The sequence below is a fragment of the Arvicola amphibius genome, chromosome 7 (genome assembly GCF_903992535.2).
Source record: "Arvicola amphibius chromosome 7, mArvAmp1.2, whole genome shotgun sequence".
NCBI classification, from domain to species: domain Eukaryota; kingdom Metazoa; phylum Chordata; class Mammalia; order Rodentia; family Cricetidae; genus Arvicola; species Arvicola amphibius.
In genome coordinates, this window is record NC_052053.1 from 47,769,865 (window position 1) to 47,783,696 (window position 13,832).

The following is a 13,832-nucleotide window of genomic DNA, read 5'->3' on the forward strand; positions in this document are numbered from 1 at the left end:
CAGAAACCCTGTCTTGAAAACAAAAAAAAAGAAAAAGAAAAAAGAAAAAAAAAAGAAAAAAATGTGTTTATGTGTTTGGCTATTTTGCTGGCTGGTGTGCTTATGCACTATATGAGTGTCTGGTAGAGGCGAGAAGAGGGTGTCAGACCCCCTGGAGCTGGAGTTAGAGATGGCTGTGAGCCTCCGTGTGAGTGCTGGGAATGCAGGTTCTCTGCGAAAATAGTCAATGCTTTTAACTGCTGAGTCATTTCTTCAACCCCACTTTTGATGCTGTTTTGTTTTGTTTGTTTTTCAAAACAGGGTTTCTCTGTGTAGCAATTCTGGCTGTCCTGGAACTCACTCTGTAGTCCAGACATCCTGCCTGCCTCTGTCTTCCAAGTGCTGTGATTAAAGGTGTGTGCCATTTACCCCTGCCCTGCCCCATCTCTTCAGCCACATTTTTTATTGGTTATTTTTGAGATGAGGTCTTACTGTAGGATGCCATCCTCCTGCCTCAGGCTCTTAAGTGCTAGAATTGCAAGTGTGACCCACCAGTCTCAGCCCTTCCCTCTTCCTCCTCTTCCTCCTCCTCCTCTTCCTCCTCTTCCTCTTCCTCCTCCTCTTCTTTTTTGAGACAGGGTTTCTCTGCAGCTTTGGAGTCTGTCCTGGAGCTCACTCTGTAGACCAAGCTGGCCTCAAACTCACAGAGATCCACCTGTCTCTGCCTCCGGAGTCCTGGGATTAAAGGTGTACATCCCACCACTGCCTGGCCTCTCTCTCTCTCTCTCTCTCTTTTTTTTTTTGATCTATCTGTCTGTCTGTCTACCTATTTATTTATTATGTGCCTGCGCATCAGAAGAGGGCACCAGATCTCATTATAGGTGGTTGTGAGCCACTGAGTGGTTGCTGGAAATTGAACTCAGGACTTCTGGAAGGGCAACCAAAGAACAGTGAGTGCTCTTAACCTCTGAGCCATCTCTGCAGTCACTCCTCTTTTCCTGGTCCCATGGTGCTGTTGACTAGATCTCACCTTTGAGCGTGTGTGTGGGGCACAATCTGACCACATCACTCCTGCACTAATACATGGGCAGAGGCTCCACATGTGTAGGATGGGGACAGCTTTAGGAAGAATCCTCATTGGGGCTGGGAATGCCTCTGCCAGGGACGGACAAGCAAGAGGGAGGAGGACTCTGGCTTCCCTCCAGGGTGTTTCCAGGGGTCCTTCTCATTGCAGGACCATTGGCCCGAAAATAGCCCACCAGGAAGCGGTGACCAGAGCTAGGCTAGAGATCTGACTCCAGGGTTCAGCCCCCAGGATGCAGTTCGTCACCAGGTAAACCTTTCTTTATTGAACCTACTCCTCCCGTCCGGTCAGTATAGGTAGTGTGCACCAGTCTCGTGTGCGCCTTCCCTTCCCTAATGTCAGAACAGGCGGAAGGGGAACCCTGGGAAGCAGACATGCTAGTGGAGCGAAGGTGAATATAGAGGTCTCTCTTCCAACCTGGCTCAGACTCCGGCGGGGGTGGGGGAAGATCCTCAAATGCATTCTTTCTCAAGGACCCCTAGCAAACCCTCATGTTAGGTGTTATCAATCAGGTTTTACCTGTGAGGATGGGGAGACTCAGGGAAAAGCTGGTGACAGATACCCAGCTGGAACTTTTGGAGTCCTTATCCCCACCCCCGACCCTTTCACCTCGACAGGGTCCTAAGACTCGCCCTATCCCAGAGGAGGCTATATCTCCTATTTTGGAGTGGGGCTGGGTCACCATCAGGGGTTCTGTGGTGCCCTCCAAGTTCTACACTCAATCTGAGTGGGCTTTGCTTACTTTAAGGGCCGGAGCGTGGAAGGTGATGAGAGGATGCGCCCAGATCAGCGGCACCCGGTCCCCGCCCCAAGCCGGGGCTTGCTCTCCAGCCCATCGCGTCATCTGGAGGGTATGTGGAGTTCCCGCATGGGGCCGCCAGAGGGCGCCGCAGACAGAGCAGGGGTCGGAAGTCGGGGCTCCCCGCGATGCCGGCAGCCTCGCGGGTCCACCGCTGAGGGTCAGGGAGCCAGGATTCCGGGGTGCCCGAATTCCAGGAGTGAGATGAACGTCCAGGGTGCGACGGGTCCACCAAGGTCCCCGGATCCTCCCTTGCTTGTCGTTGCCTTTTGAGGTCCACACAGAGAGGGCAGCCCTGGGGACGCGTCTGGAACAGGTGTCTGACCCTGGACATCTAGAGCCCAGACTGAAAAGAGTATAGTGGAGTTTGCAGGCGCCCGCCAGGGGCATAGGGGCCCCACTGCTGTGGCCACGCCCCTCAAAGACCCCGCCTCCATGCCCCGCCCGTCCCGCCCCCTCCTTGCCGCGGTGGGAGACCCGGGGGCCTCCGCAGCCACCCAGTCCCGCCATGAGCATTGCCTCGCTCCTACCTCTGCTGTTTCTGCTTGGACCCCGGCTCCAGGCTGCGGGTGTCACCGAGCCAACGCTGCCCACTGTGGTCCTTGCTATCCTGGCCCGCAATGCCGAACACTCTCTGCCCCACTACCTGGGCGCATTGGAGCGCCTGGACTACCCCCGGGCCAGGCTGGCCCTCTGGTGAGAGATCCATGGGTGGGCACATCTGGGCATCAAGTCCCAGGATCCAGGACAGCCTTTGACCCGGAGGCCTCGTTCCTCTCGCCCAGACACCTCCCGGGCAAGCTCCTCCCTCCCAGACATGCCCGCAGGGCCTCAAGCCCTTCAGCGGGGGTCCCTAAGCTGTCGAGGGGCAAGGGCAGACCTCTGAGGCCATGGGTCGGCGCAAGGACATCCACCCCTCCTTTGGGCCTCTTACTCATCCTGGGCTTACCCTGGGTTAAGGTTAGGCCTGTCCTTTCTGACCCAGTCCTTGGAGCTCACGCTGCATCTCAGTGGGGACCTGTGGTCAGCTTGATTCAGAGTAGAACAAGCAGGAGCCTCGGAACAAGGATCGGTCAGACTGGAGTTTTCTAGAGAGCAGGTGGAGGGAGCCCTCAGCTCCAGGCTGCATGCTGGGCAGGGGCAGCAGGCTGAGTCCCCTCCCCAGTGGCACTGCCTCTCTCTCCAGGTAGAGGGACTGATGGGTTCCAACAACCAAGGGCTGTGGTCCCATAGGCCGCCGGGCGCAGAGACTACAGCAGCCTGTCTGAAAGTCTAAACAGGGAGGAGCCCAGGCTGAGGCTGGAGATAACTGCTTCTCACAGCACACCAAAGTTGGGCTGGGGTGGAGCTGTGGCCCGGGGAGGCTGCCCACAGTCACCACAGTTTGGGAGTTAGTTCCCACCCTTGAAGGACTTGACACGTAGTTAGTCTTCACTTCTGGGGAACTGGCTTAAAGGGGCAGTATCGCCTAAAACCTGGGCTCTTGACTAAGCATCCCACCTCCGTTTCGCTAGCCCCTTCCCCAACAGAAGGAAAGCTGTGTTCCACAGTAACAGAGCACAGGCCTCCAGCACTTTCCTGGGTTGCTCAGAGCGTGGTATAGCCCCCAGCACCACTCAGGGTAGAGAAACTGTTTTGTCTGACTCAGGAATGGAAAGGGCCTGGCTTGTGTTGCCAGGAAGACAGAAGACAATGAGGGGACGTAGCAGGTGCAGTCTCAAGGTCAAGTGCGTCTTTCACAGTGCACTCAGGCTGAGGCTGTGGCTCAGTGGTCAGGGGTTCTCGCTGTGTACAAGTCCCTAGGTTCAATCCCAGTACAATGTTAGAAGGGAGGATGTGAAGCACAGAGAGGGGAAGAACTTGCCCGAGGTCACACAGCGCATCTCCGGCCCCTCCACTGCAGCATGCCTCTCCTCCGTAGCTCTCAAGAAAGATCATACTTGAGGGTGTCCCAGGGCACTTCAAAGGCAAGTGCACCTCGGGACTCCAGCCCTTCAGTGGCCGTGGTCTCTCAGTCTTCCTATCCTGTGCTCACAGGTGCGCCACAGATCACAATGTGGATAACACCACAGAGATGCTGCGGGAGTGGCTGGCTGCTGTGGGCCGTGACTACGCGGCTGTGGTCTGGAAGCCTGAGGAGGAGGCCAGGTGACTCGAGGGCAAGGGTTCTGGAGAGGATATAAAGCAGCTGTTACCAGTGTCAGCCAGTCCCCAGAACAGGCTGTCCACTGCCCCTGCAGAGGAGAACGTCTCACCTCTTTGCCCCCCCAGGCCCTACCCAGATGAACAGAGCCCCAAGCACTGGACCAGAGAAAGGCATCAGTTTGTGATGGAACTGAAGCAGGAAGCCCTGACCTTTGCCAGAGCCTGGGGAGCTGACTACATCCTGGTGAGGAGGCCTGGCCTGGGATTAGGTAGGAGCGGGAGGTACTGGTAACCCCGACGGAAGTCTTGGTTATGACCAAACCACCAGCCTGGATCACGAGCAGAGACCCTGCATTTAAGCTCATACTTGGACATACCTTAGTTTATGTGCTGTGCCTAGCTAGGTTCCTGAGCTTTTGTCTAGAGTATAAACCAAGCCTGAATCCCAGGACTAGAGCACAGAGTAGATTTTTTTTAAATATTTTTTTTGTTTGATTTATTTATTTATTTACTTGCTTTTTCAAGACAGGTTTTTTTTTTTTTTCTTTGTAGCTCTGGCTGTCCTGGAACTCACTCTGTAACTGGTCTCAGACTCAAAGATCCGCCTGCCTCTGCCTCCTGAGTGCTGGGAGTAAAGGCATGTGCTGCCACTGCCCTGGGCTCATTTTTGTTTTATGCCAGCATGTACGGCTGTGCAGTTTGTGCATGCAGTGCCCAGAGAGGCCAGAAGAGGGCATCAGACCCCCCCCCAGAAATGGAGCTACACTCAGTGGTGAGCCACTGTGTGGTTGATGGAAGAACCCAGGACATTTTCCCTCAGAGCAGTTCTGTGGGTCTCCCCTCTAGGCTAGATCTCAGATAAGATTCTCAGAGCTTACCTGGTCTACTCCGAGCTAGTGTCTCAGTTCAGCCTCTTGTCAGAAATGGACTGTGTTGGGTAGGTCTCTCCACACCAATTATTTGTATCCTGTGTGTATGTGTGTAAATGCACCTGCGTTATGGTATGTGGACACCAGGGACAGCTTTCAGAGTTGGCTCCTTCCTTCTACCATGTGGGTTTGAGGCCAAAATCAGGTTGTCAGGCTTGGCAGCAAGTGCCTTACCTCTCTAGCCACCTCTCTGGTCCCCGTTAGAGCTATCTGTGGGCACAGGCGCCTCGAGCCACTCTGAAGGAATTCCCACTCAGTAAGCTCTATGGTCCTGAGGCTCAGACAGGATTCCTGTGACATCTTCCTTCCCCAAAGTTCACAGACACAGACAACATTCTCACCAACAACCAGACTCTGCGGCTTCTCACAGCGCGGCAGTTGCCGGTGGTGGCCCCAATGCTGGACTCTCAGACCTATTACTCCAACTTCTGGTGTGGGATCACGCCCCAGGTGAGGCTGGGAGGACTCCGAGAGCACGGAGCCTGGGGCTTCCGGGCCTTTGGGCCAGGACAGGCCTGGGCCTCAGCCCCAAACCTGCCTTCTTCAGGGCTACTATCGCCGCACCGCTGAGTACTTTCCTACCAAGAACCGCCAGCGTCAGGGATGCTTCCGGGTCCCTATGGTCCACTCTACTTTCCTGGTGTCCTTGAAGACTGAGGAAACAGCCCAGCTGGCCTTCTACCCACCTCATCCCAACTACACTTGGCCTTTTGATGACATCATTGTCTTTGCCTATGCCTGCCAGGCTGCTGGTGAGGACCAGGCCTCCTTGAGCGTTGCTTGGAGGTCCCTGGGGTTTTGCACCTGCTGGGTCCCCCTGCTTAGCATGCCATTTTCCACCCCACATTTTATCCTGTCAAGTCCTATTGGTTCTTTGGGTCCTAACCTGTCTTAGTCTCTTGCCTAGTGGAGGAGACAGGCTCTGGCTGTTCCCGTCTGGGTAGTTTCAGTTACTGCTTCATTGGGCAGGTATCTGTGGAGCATCCACTGGTGACGTGTGTGACAGTCAGGCTGCTGTCCAGTCAGGCAGAGGACTTCACAAGCCAGTATCCAGTCATGACTGACAAGGAGGCCTTGATTATACGTGTGCTGACAGCTCAGGCCAGAGTGGATTTAGTCAGAGAAGACCTCAGGAAGGAAGAAAACTCTTGGGCTGGCATCCAAAGTCTGGGCAGGCAGTAATAAAGCAAACAGCAAGTACCTTTAGCTTCTGAGCATCTCACACACATGCTCAGTAGAGTTGTTTTTTCCAAAGGTTTATCATTTATTATTTATTTATTTACTTATTTAGTTATTTGTGGGTTTTTTTTGTTTTGTTTTTTTCCAAGACAAGGGCTCACTATGTATCTCTGACTGTCCTGGAACTCATTCTGTAGACCAGGCTGGCCTTGAACTCAGAAATCCACCTGCCTCTGCATCCCAAGAGCTGGGATTAAAGATGTGCACCATTATACCTGGCATTATTATTTATTTTTATACTATGTGCATGAAAGTTTGCCTATCTGCATGTATGTATGTACCCGTGTGTACCTCATGGGTGCAGTGTGCCATGGGAGGCCAGAAGAGGGAATCTGACACCCTAGACTGGATCTGAAGGTAGTTGTGAACTGAACTAAGGTCTTCTGTAAGAGCAGCAAGTGCTTTTCACTGCTGAGCCATCTCTCCCTCACCCTAAAATAATAATAATAATAACAACAACAATAATAATAATAGTTATTACATATTATTGTTATTGTTGTTGTTATTTGGTTTTTTTGAGACAGGGTTTCTCTGTGTAGCCCTGCCTGTCCTGGAACTCACTCTGTGGATCAGGCTATCCTCAAACTCACAGAGGACTGCCTGCCTCTGCTTCCTAAGTGCTGGGTTAAAGGTGTGCACCACCACTTGGCCTGTAATTATTTTTAAGAGGAAAGGTACTTAGGAAGTGTTTAGGTATGTGTGGGATAAATCCAGTTCCAAGAAATGTAGCATGCTGGCATAGGCCTTTGACCCCAGCACTCCAGATCTCCGTGAGTTCAAGGTTATCCTAGGCTATGTGAGGAGTTCCAGGACAGCTAAGGCCATAAAGTGAGACCCTGTCTCCATCTGCCCTCCCCCTACCAAAAAAATACCCCAACAATCCCAAGGAAGAGCTGAAGATAAGATTAAGGCAGTGATGCTTGACACCATGCTTGAGAAGGCTGCAGCCCTGGGGTTTGAACTCAGACCCAGGCTGAGTTGTAGCTAGGACTCTGACTGTCTGGTGTTGGGGAAACTTTACTGGGGGTCAGGGAGGGTTAGAGGTGTCTATCAAGCCCCAGAGCAAGCAGTGTGTCCTTAGGGTGCTGGTGAATCAGAAGGAGCACTGATTGTTTTGCCCCCGAGGTGTTGGAGAAGTCTGCAGTGTGTAAACAAGTAAGACAAAAAACTCCTGAAGATGTGGCCTGGTGCCCTCACCAATGTGGCACAACTGAGTCCCAGACAAGACTTGGGGCCGGGTGGTGGTGGCTCATGCCTTTAATCCCAGTACTCGGGAGGCAGAGGCAGGTGGATCTCTGTGAGTTAGAGGCCAGCCTGGTCTACAGAACTAGGTTCAGGAGAGCCAGAACTGTTACACAGAGAAACCCTGTCTCCAAAAACAAAAAGCAAACAAACAAACAAAAAGATTTGGGTCACTGGCGGTGTCTCCTGACAGATTCATCCCAACTCCAACACTCAGGGGAGCCTTTCTGCAGGGGTCTCGGTGCACGTGTGCAATGACCATCGCTACGGGTACATGAATGTGGCAGTGAAGTCCCACCAGGGGCTGGAGGAAGAGAGGACCAACTTTATCCATCTGATTCTGGAAGCACTGGGTGAGGCTAGGGTCCCTTCCTTCCCAAAGTGCTCCTGTCTAGGTGTAGATTTAAGCATGTCTGGGTGCCTGCCTTGCTCTGAACTCGTGTCATGACAGTGAGCGAGTCCCTTTCCCTGCGGCACCTCAGTCTTCTGATCTGTAGAGTGGGGTAGGAGCTCAGGGAGCCCATCCTGTTAGGTGTTCTGCTGGAGTGACAGGAATGAAGCTGGGGCTGTGTCTGTGACCAGAAGCCAGTAGGGACTCATGCCTGGAGGTCGGGGATGTTGTTTCCTTTTACAGTGGATGGACCCCCTATGCTGGCCTCAGCTCATGTGTCTCGGCCCCCAAAGAAGCCCAACAAGATGGGATTTGATGAAGTAAGTCTCCAGTCTATCGGGTTGGGGTGGGGTGAATGAGCTACCCTCTCTAGACTTACCTCTGCTTCCTCTAGGTCTTTGTCATCAGCCTGGCCCGCAGACCCCAGCGCCGGGCTCGGATGCTGACCTCTCTCTGGGAGATGGAGATCTCTGCTCAGGTAGTAGATGCTGTGGATGGCAGGTGAGGCTCCCACGGATGGGTCTCAGGGACCATAAAACCCATCTGAGATCCTAGGAGTGGACAAACAGATCAGTTGCATGAACATCCTAAAGATCCAGGAGGTAGCCACATAGGGTCTGGGTCTCAGGAGTGCCAGCACAGGCTGACAGGACAGTCCACCCGAAAGCAGTGCAGAGGGCTCGGGGCCTGGGTTGAGGCCTGTCAAACGTACTGGCTATATGAACTCTCTCAAGCTGGCCCATCTCTCAGCCTCACTTACAAAAGATGTACCTCATCATGCTTGGCTCTTGTGGTCCAGTGAGACACTTAGGCAGGACCCAGCACCTAGAAAGTACCCCAAGGGGCGAGTGGTTGGTCTCAGGGATGTTCTCTGTGCTAAAGTTAGGCCCCTGAGGGGCTGGAGTGTGGAGTGTGCAAGAAGTGCAGCTGTGTTCCCCAGGGATCCAGAGGTCACATGGCCCATATGCCAGCTGCTGTTTGCTTCAAACCCCCAGGTCCTTTTTGTTCACATGTATAAAAAACATTTATGTATATCACAATTTTACATAAATAACGTGTTTTGATCATATTCTCCATTATTCTTTTGAGGTTTATTTAAAATTTTTTTTTCTTTTTTCTTTTTTTGGTTTTTCGAGACAGGGTTTCTCTGCAGCTTTTTTAGAGCCTGTCCTGGAACTAGCTCTTGTAGACCAGGCTGGCCTCAAACTCACAGAGATCCGCCTGCCTCTGCCTCCCGAGTGCTGGGATTAAAGGCGTGCGCCACCACCGCCCGGCTATTTAGAAATTTTTTAAGTGGCACACACGTGCCATGGTATTCCTGTGGAGGTCAGAGGATGAGTTTTGGGAGTCCCCTTCTCCTTCCACTGTGGGACCAGGGGACTGAATTCACATTCTCAGGATTTCAGGTCAAACACTATGTCCCATTGAACCATCCCACTGGTCCTTGGCTTGGTTTTTTTGAGATAGGGTCTTGTAACTAAGTTTTGTCTTGAATTTATTGTATAAATGAGGATGGTATTAAATCCCTGACCCTTCTGCTTCTACCTCCCAAGAGCTGGACTTGCACAGGTGCATCAGGAATTGTTTTATTCTGTCTCTGTGTATGCGCCTCTCTCCTCCCCTCCTTCCCTCTAATATAGGATCTCGCACAGCTCTGACTGGCCTGGAACTCACTGTGTAGACCAGGCTTGGCCTCCGATCCACAAGGATCTGCCTGCCTCTGTCTCCCAAGCTCTTAGATTACAGGCTTGCACCATTATAACTGACTGCCCTGCGGAATGCCTGTCCTTTACTGGACCTTGGTGCAGGAAATCTCCCAGGTCCTTTTTGTTCATATGTATAGGGGGAGGCCCCCCAGGAGGTTGTCCACTCTCCTGGGATGCCTCCCCCTATACAGATTCCAAAGTCCATTCTCCTGAGGCTTCCTTAAGGAGGTTAGAGTTCTAGGTTAGAGGCTAAATCCAGACCATAACAGCTTCAGGCCACACGGAGTTACAAAGCTGGATCCTCCCCTAAAGCAGGCTCCTGTGTGGTTCCAACACCTATAGGGAGACCCCTCTGGATGGAGGCTCTGCTTGGCACATGTCACCCACTTATGCTTGTGTCTCATAGGACACTCAACAGCAGCATCCTTAAGCACCTGGGTGTGGATCTGCTCCCTGGCTACCAGGACCCTTACTCGGGCCGCACATTAACCAAGGGTGAGGTGGGCTGCTTCCTCAGCCACTACTCCATCTGGGAAGAGGTGAGGATACATGCCCTCTGGCACATGCCCTTCAGGGACAGCAGAGAGACTGGCTGTCTTAGTCACTGCTGCGTGTCAGGCACACAGGTGGTTGAGCCACTGAGTGAACAAATGCACCCAGAAAAAAGGCTCATTGGACCTTCTTCGTGGTCAACGCTTCCCTGGCACCCCAGAGAGAGGTGACCTTATTCATTCTATTGTCTCTGGTGAACACTGGCTGTTTCCTAAAAAGGGACTCTTTTCTGGTAACACAGGAGACAAGTAAGCCATGTCTGTCTCATTCCTACAAGGGAGAGACACTGTGGGTGGGGAGATGGCTCAGTGGTAGAGTTGCTTGCTGGGGAAACAGGAGGACCAGAACACAGCTCTCAGTACCCGCAAAAGCCGGGGACAGTGGGGCACATCTGTAACCCTAGTGCTGGGGGACAGATCCTGTGAGTTTGCCTGGCAAATCAGTCTAGATGAAAGAGAAAGCTCCAGCTTCTGGGAGTACCCTGCCTCAAAAATTATGGCGGGTGCTACCTTTAATCCCAGTTCCCCGGGAGGCAGAGGCAGTGGATCTCTGTGAGTTTGAGGCCAGCCTGGTCTACAGAGTGAGTTCTAGGACAGCCAAGGCTACACAGAGAAACCCTGTCTCAAAAATTAAAAAAGGAGGTGTGTGGGGGAGACTGGAGAGATGGCTCAGTGGGTTAAGAGGACTAACTGCTCTTCCAGAGGACCCAGGTTCAATTCCCAGCAACCACATGGCAGCTCACAACTGTCTGTACCTCTAGTTCCAGGGGATCTGACACCTTCACAGCCATGCACATAAATTAAATTTTAAAAAAAAATGTCATGCCATAGAGAAAGACATCCCGACATTGACCGTGGTCTCCAAATGTAAGCACGAACGCACATAAAAGGAAGGAAACAACCTGGGTCTCAGGAATCAGGAGAGGCTCAAGGCTGCACTCTGTGGAAGCAGTGCAGGTAGTGGTCAATCTGCCTTGCCTTGGGGCCAGGGAAGGCAGGGAGAAGAGCCTTCCAGGCAGATACACTCAGGTACATGCTAGGCTTCAGTCTCCGGCTGGGACAGCAGTGTTGAGAACTGGAGGGCGCTGGGTCCCCGAGGGTGTCCCCTCCAGGAGGCAGTGTGTATAAACCTTGTTTTTCTCTTCTTCCGTGGCCGGGGAATGTGTGGTCTTGTTTCTGTTTGCCATCTGTGAGCAAATTGAAAGGATGACTCAGTTGGCTTTCTACCCAGATGATTTCACATTCTTTCCACATTTTCCATACTTACAAAAAGTAGATTTGCTTGGTGATTTTAGGGGCTGGAATCTCTTACACTCCCTACCCACCCCAGCTTCAGGTGACAGTCAGAGCATGCATGCACCTGTGCTTCTCCGAGGCTGAGCAATGGCACAGGCTCCTGGGAGAGCGTAGTTTTCAGTAAATGTAGCCAAAGTCATGACTGTCACCATGAATTTCCTGTCAGCTACACTAGGATGTGGGAACTCAAGGGTCTTGAATGTCAGAGCAAGATGGATTTCAGTCCCCAGGCAGTGGGAGCCCCAGCAGGCTTTGGGGTAGCTACATGATACAGCCAGGGCTTGGTATGTGGCACTTAGCCAAGAAGGATGTGCTGGCCTGGGTCCAGGCAGGTAGGAACAGGGCAGCTCAGATCTGCAGAGTTTTCTCCCCTGTCATGTGTCCCATAGGTGGTTGTTCGGGGCCTGGCCAGGGTTGTGGTGTTTGAGGACGACGTCCGCTTTGAGGACAATTTCCGGAGGCGGCTGGAACGGCTGATGGAGGACGTGGTGACTCGGAAGCTTTCATGGGACCTGATGTATGCAGACTGCCTCTCAGGGGCCAGTTGGAGAGAATATGCCTCTGGGGTCTGCTTCTGCTGGGATCCTAGCTAGCACTTCCCGCATAGCCCGGCCTTAGCATACCTGTGGGGGGCCAGGATAACCCAGGCTCTATAGTGACCCTGTCACCCTCGGTGTCCTTTGCAGCTACCTTGGCCGGAAGCAGGTGAATCCTGAGGAGGAGGTGGCCGTGGAGGGTCTGCCGGGTCTGGTGGTGGCTGGGTACTCCTACTGGACACTAGCGTACACCTTGAGCCTGGCAGGCGCTCGCAAACTGTTAGCATCCCAGCCTCTGCAACGCATGCTGCCTGTGGATGAGTTCCTGCCCATCATGTTTGATCAACACCCAAAGTGAGAGCTGGGTGGGGCAGGGCAGGGTCATTCTAGCCAGGGGCCCACTCCAGAAAACCCTCACTAGGCAGCTGGAGAGAGGGAGATGGTCAGGGTTCACCCATGTGGCCCTGGTGAACCCACTCAATAGCTGCCCAGGTACCAGGCCCAGCTAGATGTCAACACTGTGTTGTCTATTCTCACGTGGGTTCTATTTTTAGATTTATTTTTAATTTTGAATTATGTGCATCTGTGTGTGGGTATGTGTATATGAGCGCAGATGTCTAAGGAGGCCAGAAGAGGGCGCAGATCCCCCTACAGCTGGGCTTATAGGCAGTCGAGAGCCACTTGATGTGAATGCTGGAGCCCTGAACAAGCAGTGAACACTCCTACAGGCTGAGCCATCTCTCCAGCCCCTGTGCATGTGGTTTTCAATCATATGACTCAGTACTGAGCCTCAGTGCCCTCATCATGGGGTAGTAAAAGCGCCACTTTTCGAGTAGCCGTGAGAACTAATGGGGCAGGGCAGAGGTAGAGCAGACAGCCAAGGCCCCGCTCTGGATGAGCATCACAGGGTCTAGGAGGGAAGTTGCTTCAGTCCACCTAAGCTTTCTTCTCTCACCCACAGTGACCAGTACAAGGCATACTTCTGGCCTCGGGACCTCCAAGCCTTCTCAGCCAGGCCTCTGCTTGCCTCCCCCACCCACTATGCGGGAGATGCTGAGTGGCTCAGTGACACAGAGACATCTTCTCCCTGGGATGATGACAGTGGCCGCCTCATTAGCTGGACTGGCTCTCAAAAGACTCTTCGAGGCTCCCACCTGCACCTGGCTGGCAGCAGTGGCTATAGCCTCCATCCTCACCCCAGGGATGAGCTCTAGGTGAGGCTGGGCCTGGAAGAGGACCAGTCCGTGGTCCCTTTCTTTACACCTTAGCTCCCTGCTTCTCTTCCCTCCTCCTGCTCCACCCCCATCTCTTGAGCTCTTCCTCTTGATTTCTCTAGCTTTGTCTCCATCTGTCTTGTGTTTGTCTGTCTGTCTGCCTCTCTCCACAGCTGTCGGTGTCTCTGTCTGACTTTCCCTTGCTCCCTTCTTGCCCCCTCAGCCTCTAGCCGACGAGGTCCGAGTTGGCACTCCAAAGGAGCAACAAGAACAGAGAGGAGAGTCTCGGCAGAAGCCTGACTGTTCTCTTGGGCTCCGCCATCCTTCCACCTCTGGAGCCCTCCCGGGTTGGGAGAGCTGCTCTGAGATAGTCCATTCCCTGAACGTCAGAACGAGAAGACAAGACTCAGACTCTTGATTCCACACGCAGATGCAGATTTGGAGCCCAGTGGGCTCAGGAACAAGGGAGGCCCCAGCCTTCCGGCTTCAAGCTGGCCAGACCCTAGAATCCTGCCTCCTGCCCTCTCTAAGGACTCAGCTGCTGGAGCTACCTTGCCTCCATCTACCTCCACTTCAGCCCCGTCCCTGGCTTCACATCTGGGGCTCACGAGCACCCTTCTCCCTGGCTGGCAGAAAGTGCAGGAAGGCAGGAGGCACACCTGGTGCCTGGCACACAGTAGGCCTTCAATAAAAGTCCCCTGCATTGGCACTTTATACTTCA

The 13,832-nt window shown here is 53.2% G+C and overlaps 1 protein-coding gene across 2 annotated transcripts; it reads left to right on the forward strand.

The window, feature by feature from the left end:
• Nucleotides 1-2,345: 2,345 nt before the first annotated feature.
• Cercam (cerebral endothelial cell adhesion molecule) lies at nt 2,346-13,832 on the forward strand. 2 transcript variants are annotated; one of them, XM_038337258.1, is made up of 13 exons: nt 2,346-2,558; nt 3,900-4,010; nt 4,134-4,251; nt 5,252-5,386; nt 5,484-5,688; nt 7,651-7,770; nt 8,052-8,128; nt 8,203-8,309; nt 9,921-10,053; nt 11,751-11,878; nt 12,048-12,251; nt 12,859-13,111; nt 13,335-13,832. In XM_038337258.1, the coding sequence occupies exons 1-12, from the start codon at nt 2,371-2,373 to the stop codon at nt 13,109-13,111; spliced, it is 1,779 nt and encodes a 592-aa protein (XP_038193186.1). In that variant the 5' UTR covers nt 2,346-2,370; the 3' UTR covers nt 13,335-13,832. The 2 variants fall into 2 exon arrangements, with proteins under 2 accessions (XP_038193186.1, XP_038193187.1); XM_038337259.1 differs by lacking the exon at nt 13,335-13,832 and having other exon boundaries at nt 12,048-12,066; nt 12,859-12,955.

What these genes read in the sequence shown, in the direction of transcription:
- Cercam (XM_038337258.1), top strand. Translation starts at nt 2,371, where the DNA reads ATGAGCATTGCCTCGCTCCTACCTCTGCTGTTTCTGCTTGGACCCCGG. An exon ending in CGGGCCAGGCTGGCCCTCTG is followed by an intron (nt 2,559 to 3,899) that starts GTGAGAGATCCA and finishes CTGTGCTCACAG; the next exon opens with GTGCGCCACAGATCACAATG. An exon ending in CTATGCCTGCCAGGCTGCTG is followed by an intron (nt 5,689 to 7,650) that starts GTGAGGACCAGG and finishes GCCTTTCTGCAG; the next exon opens with GGGTCTCGGTGCACGTGTGC.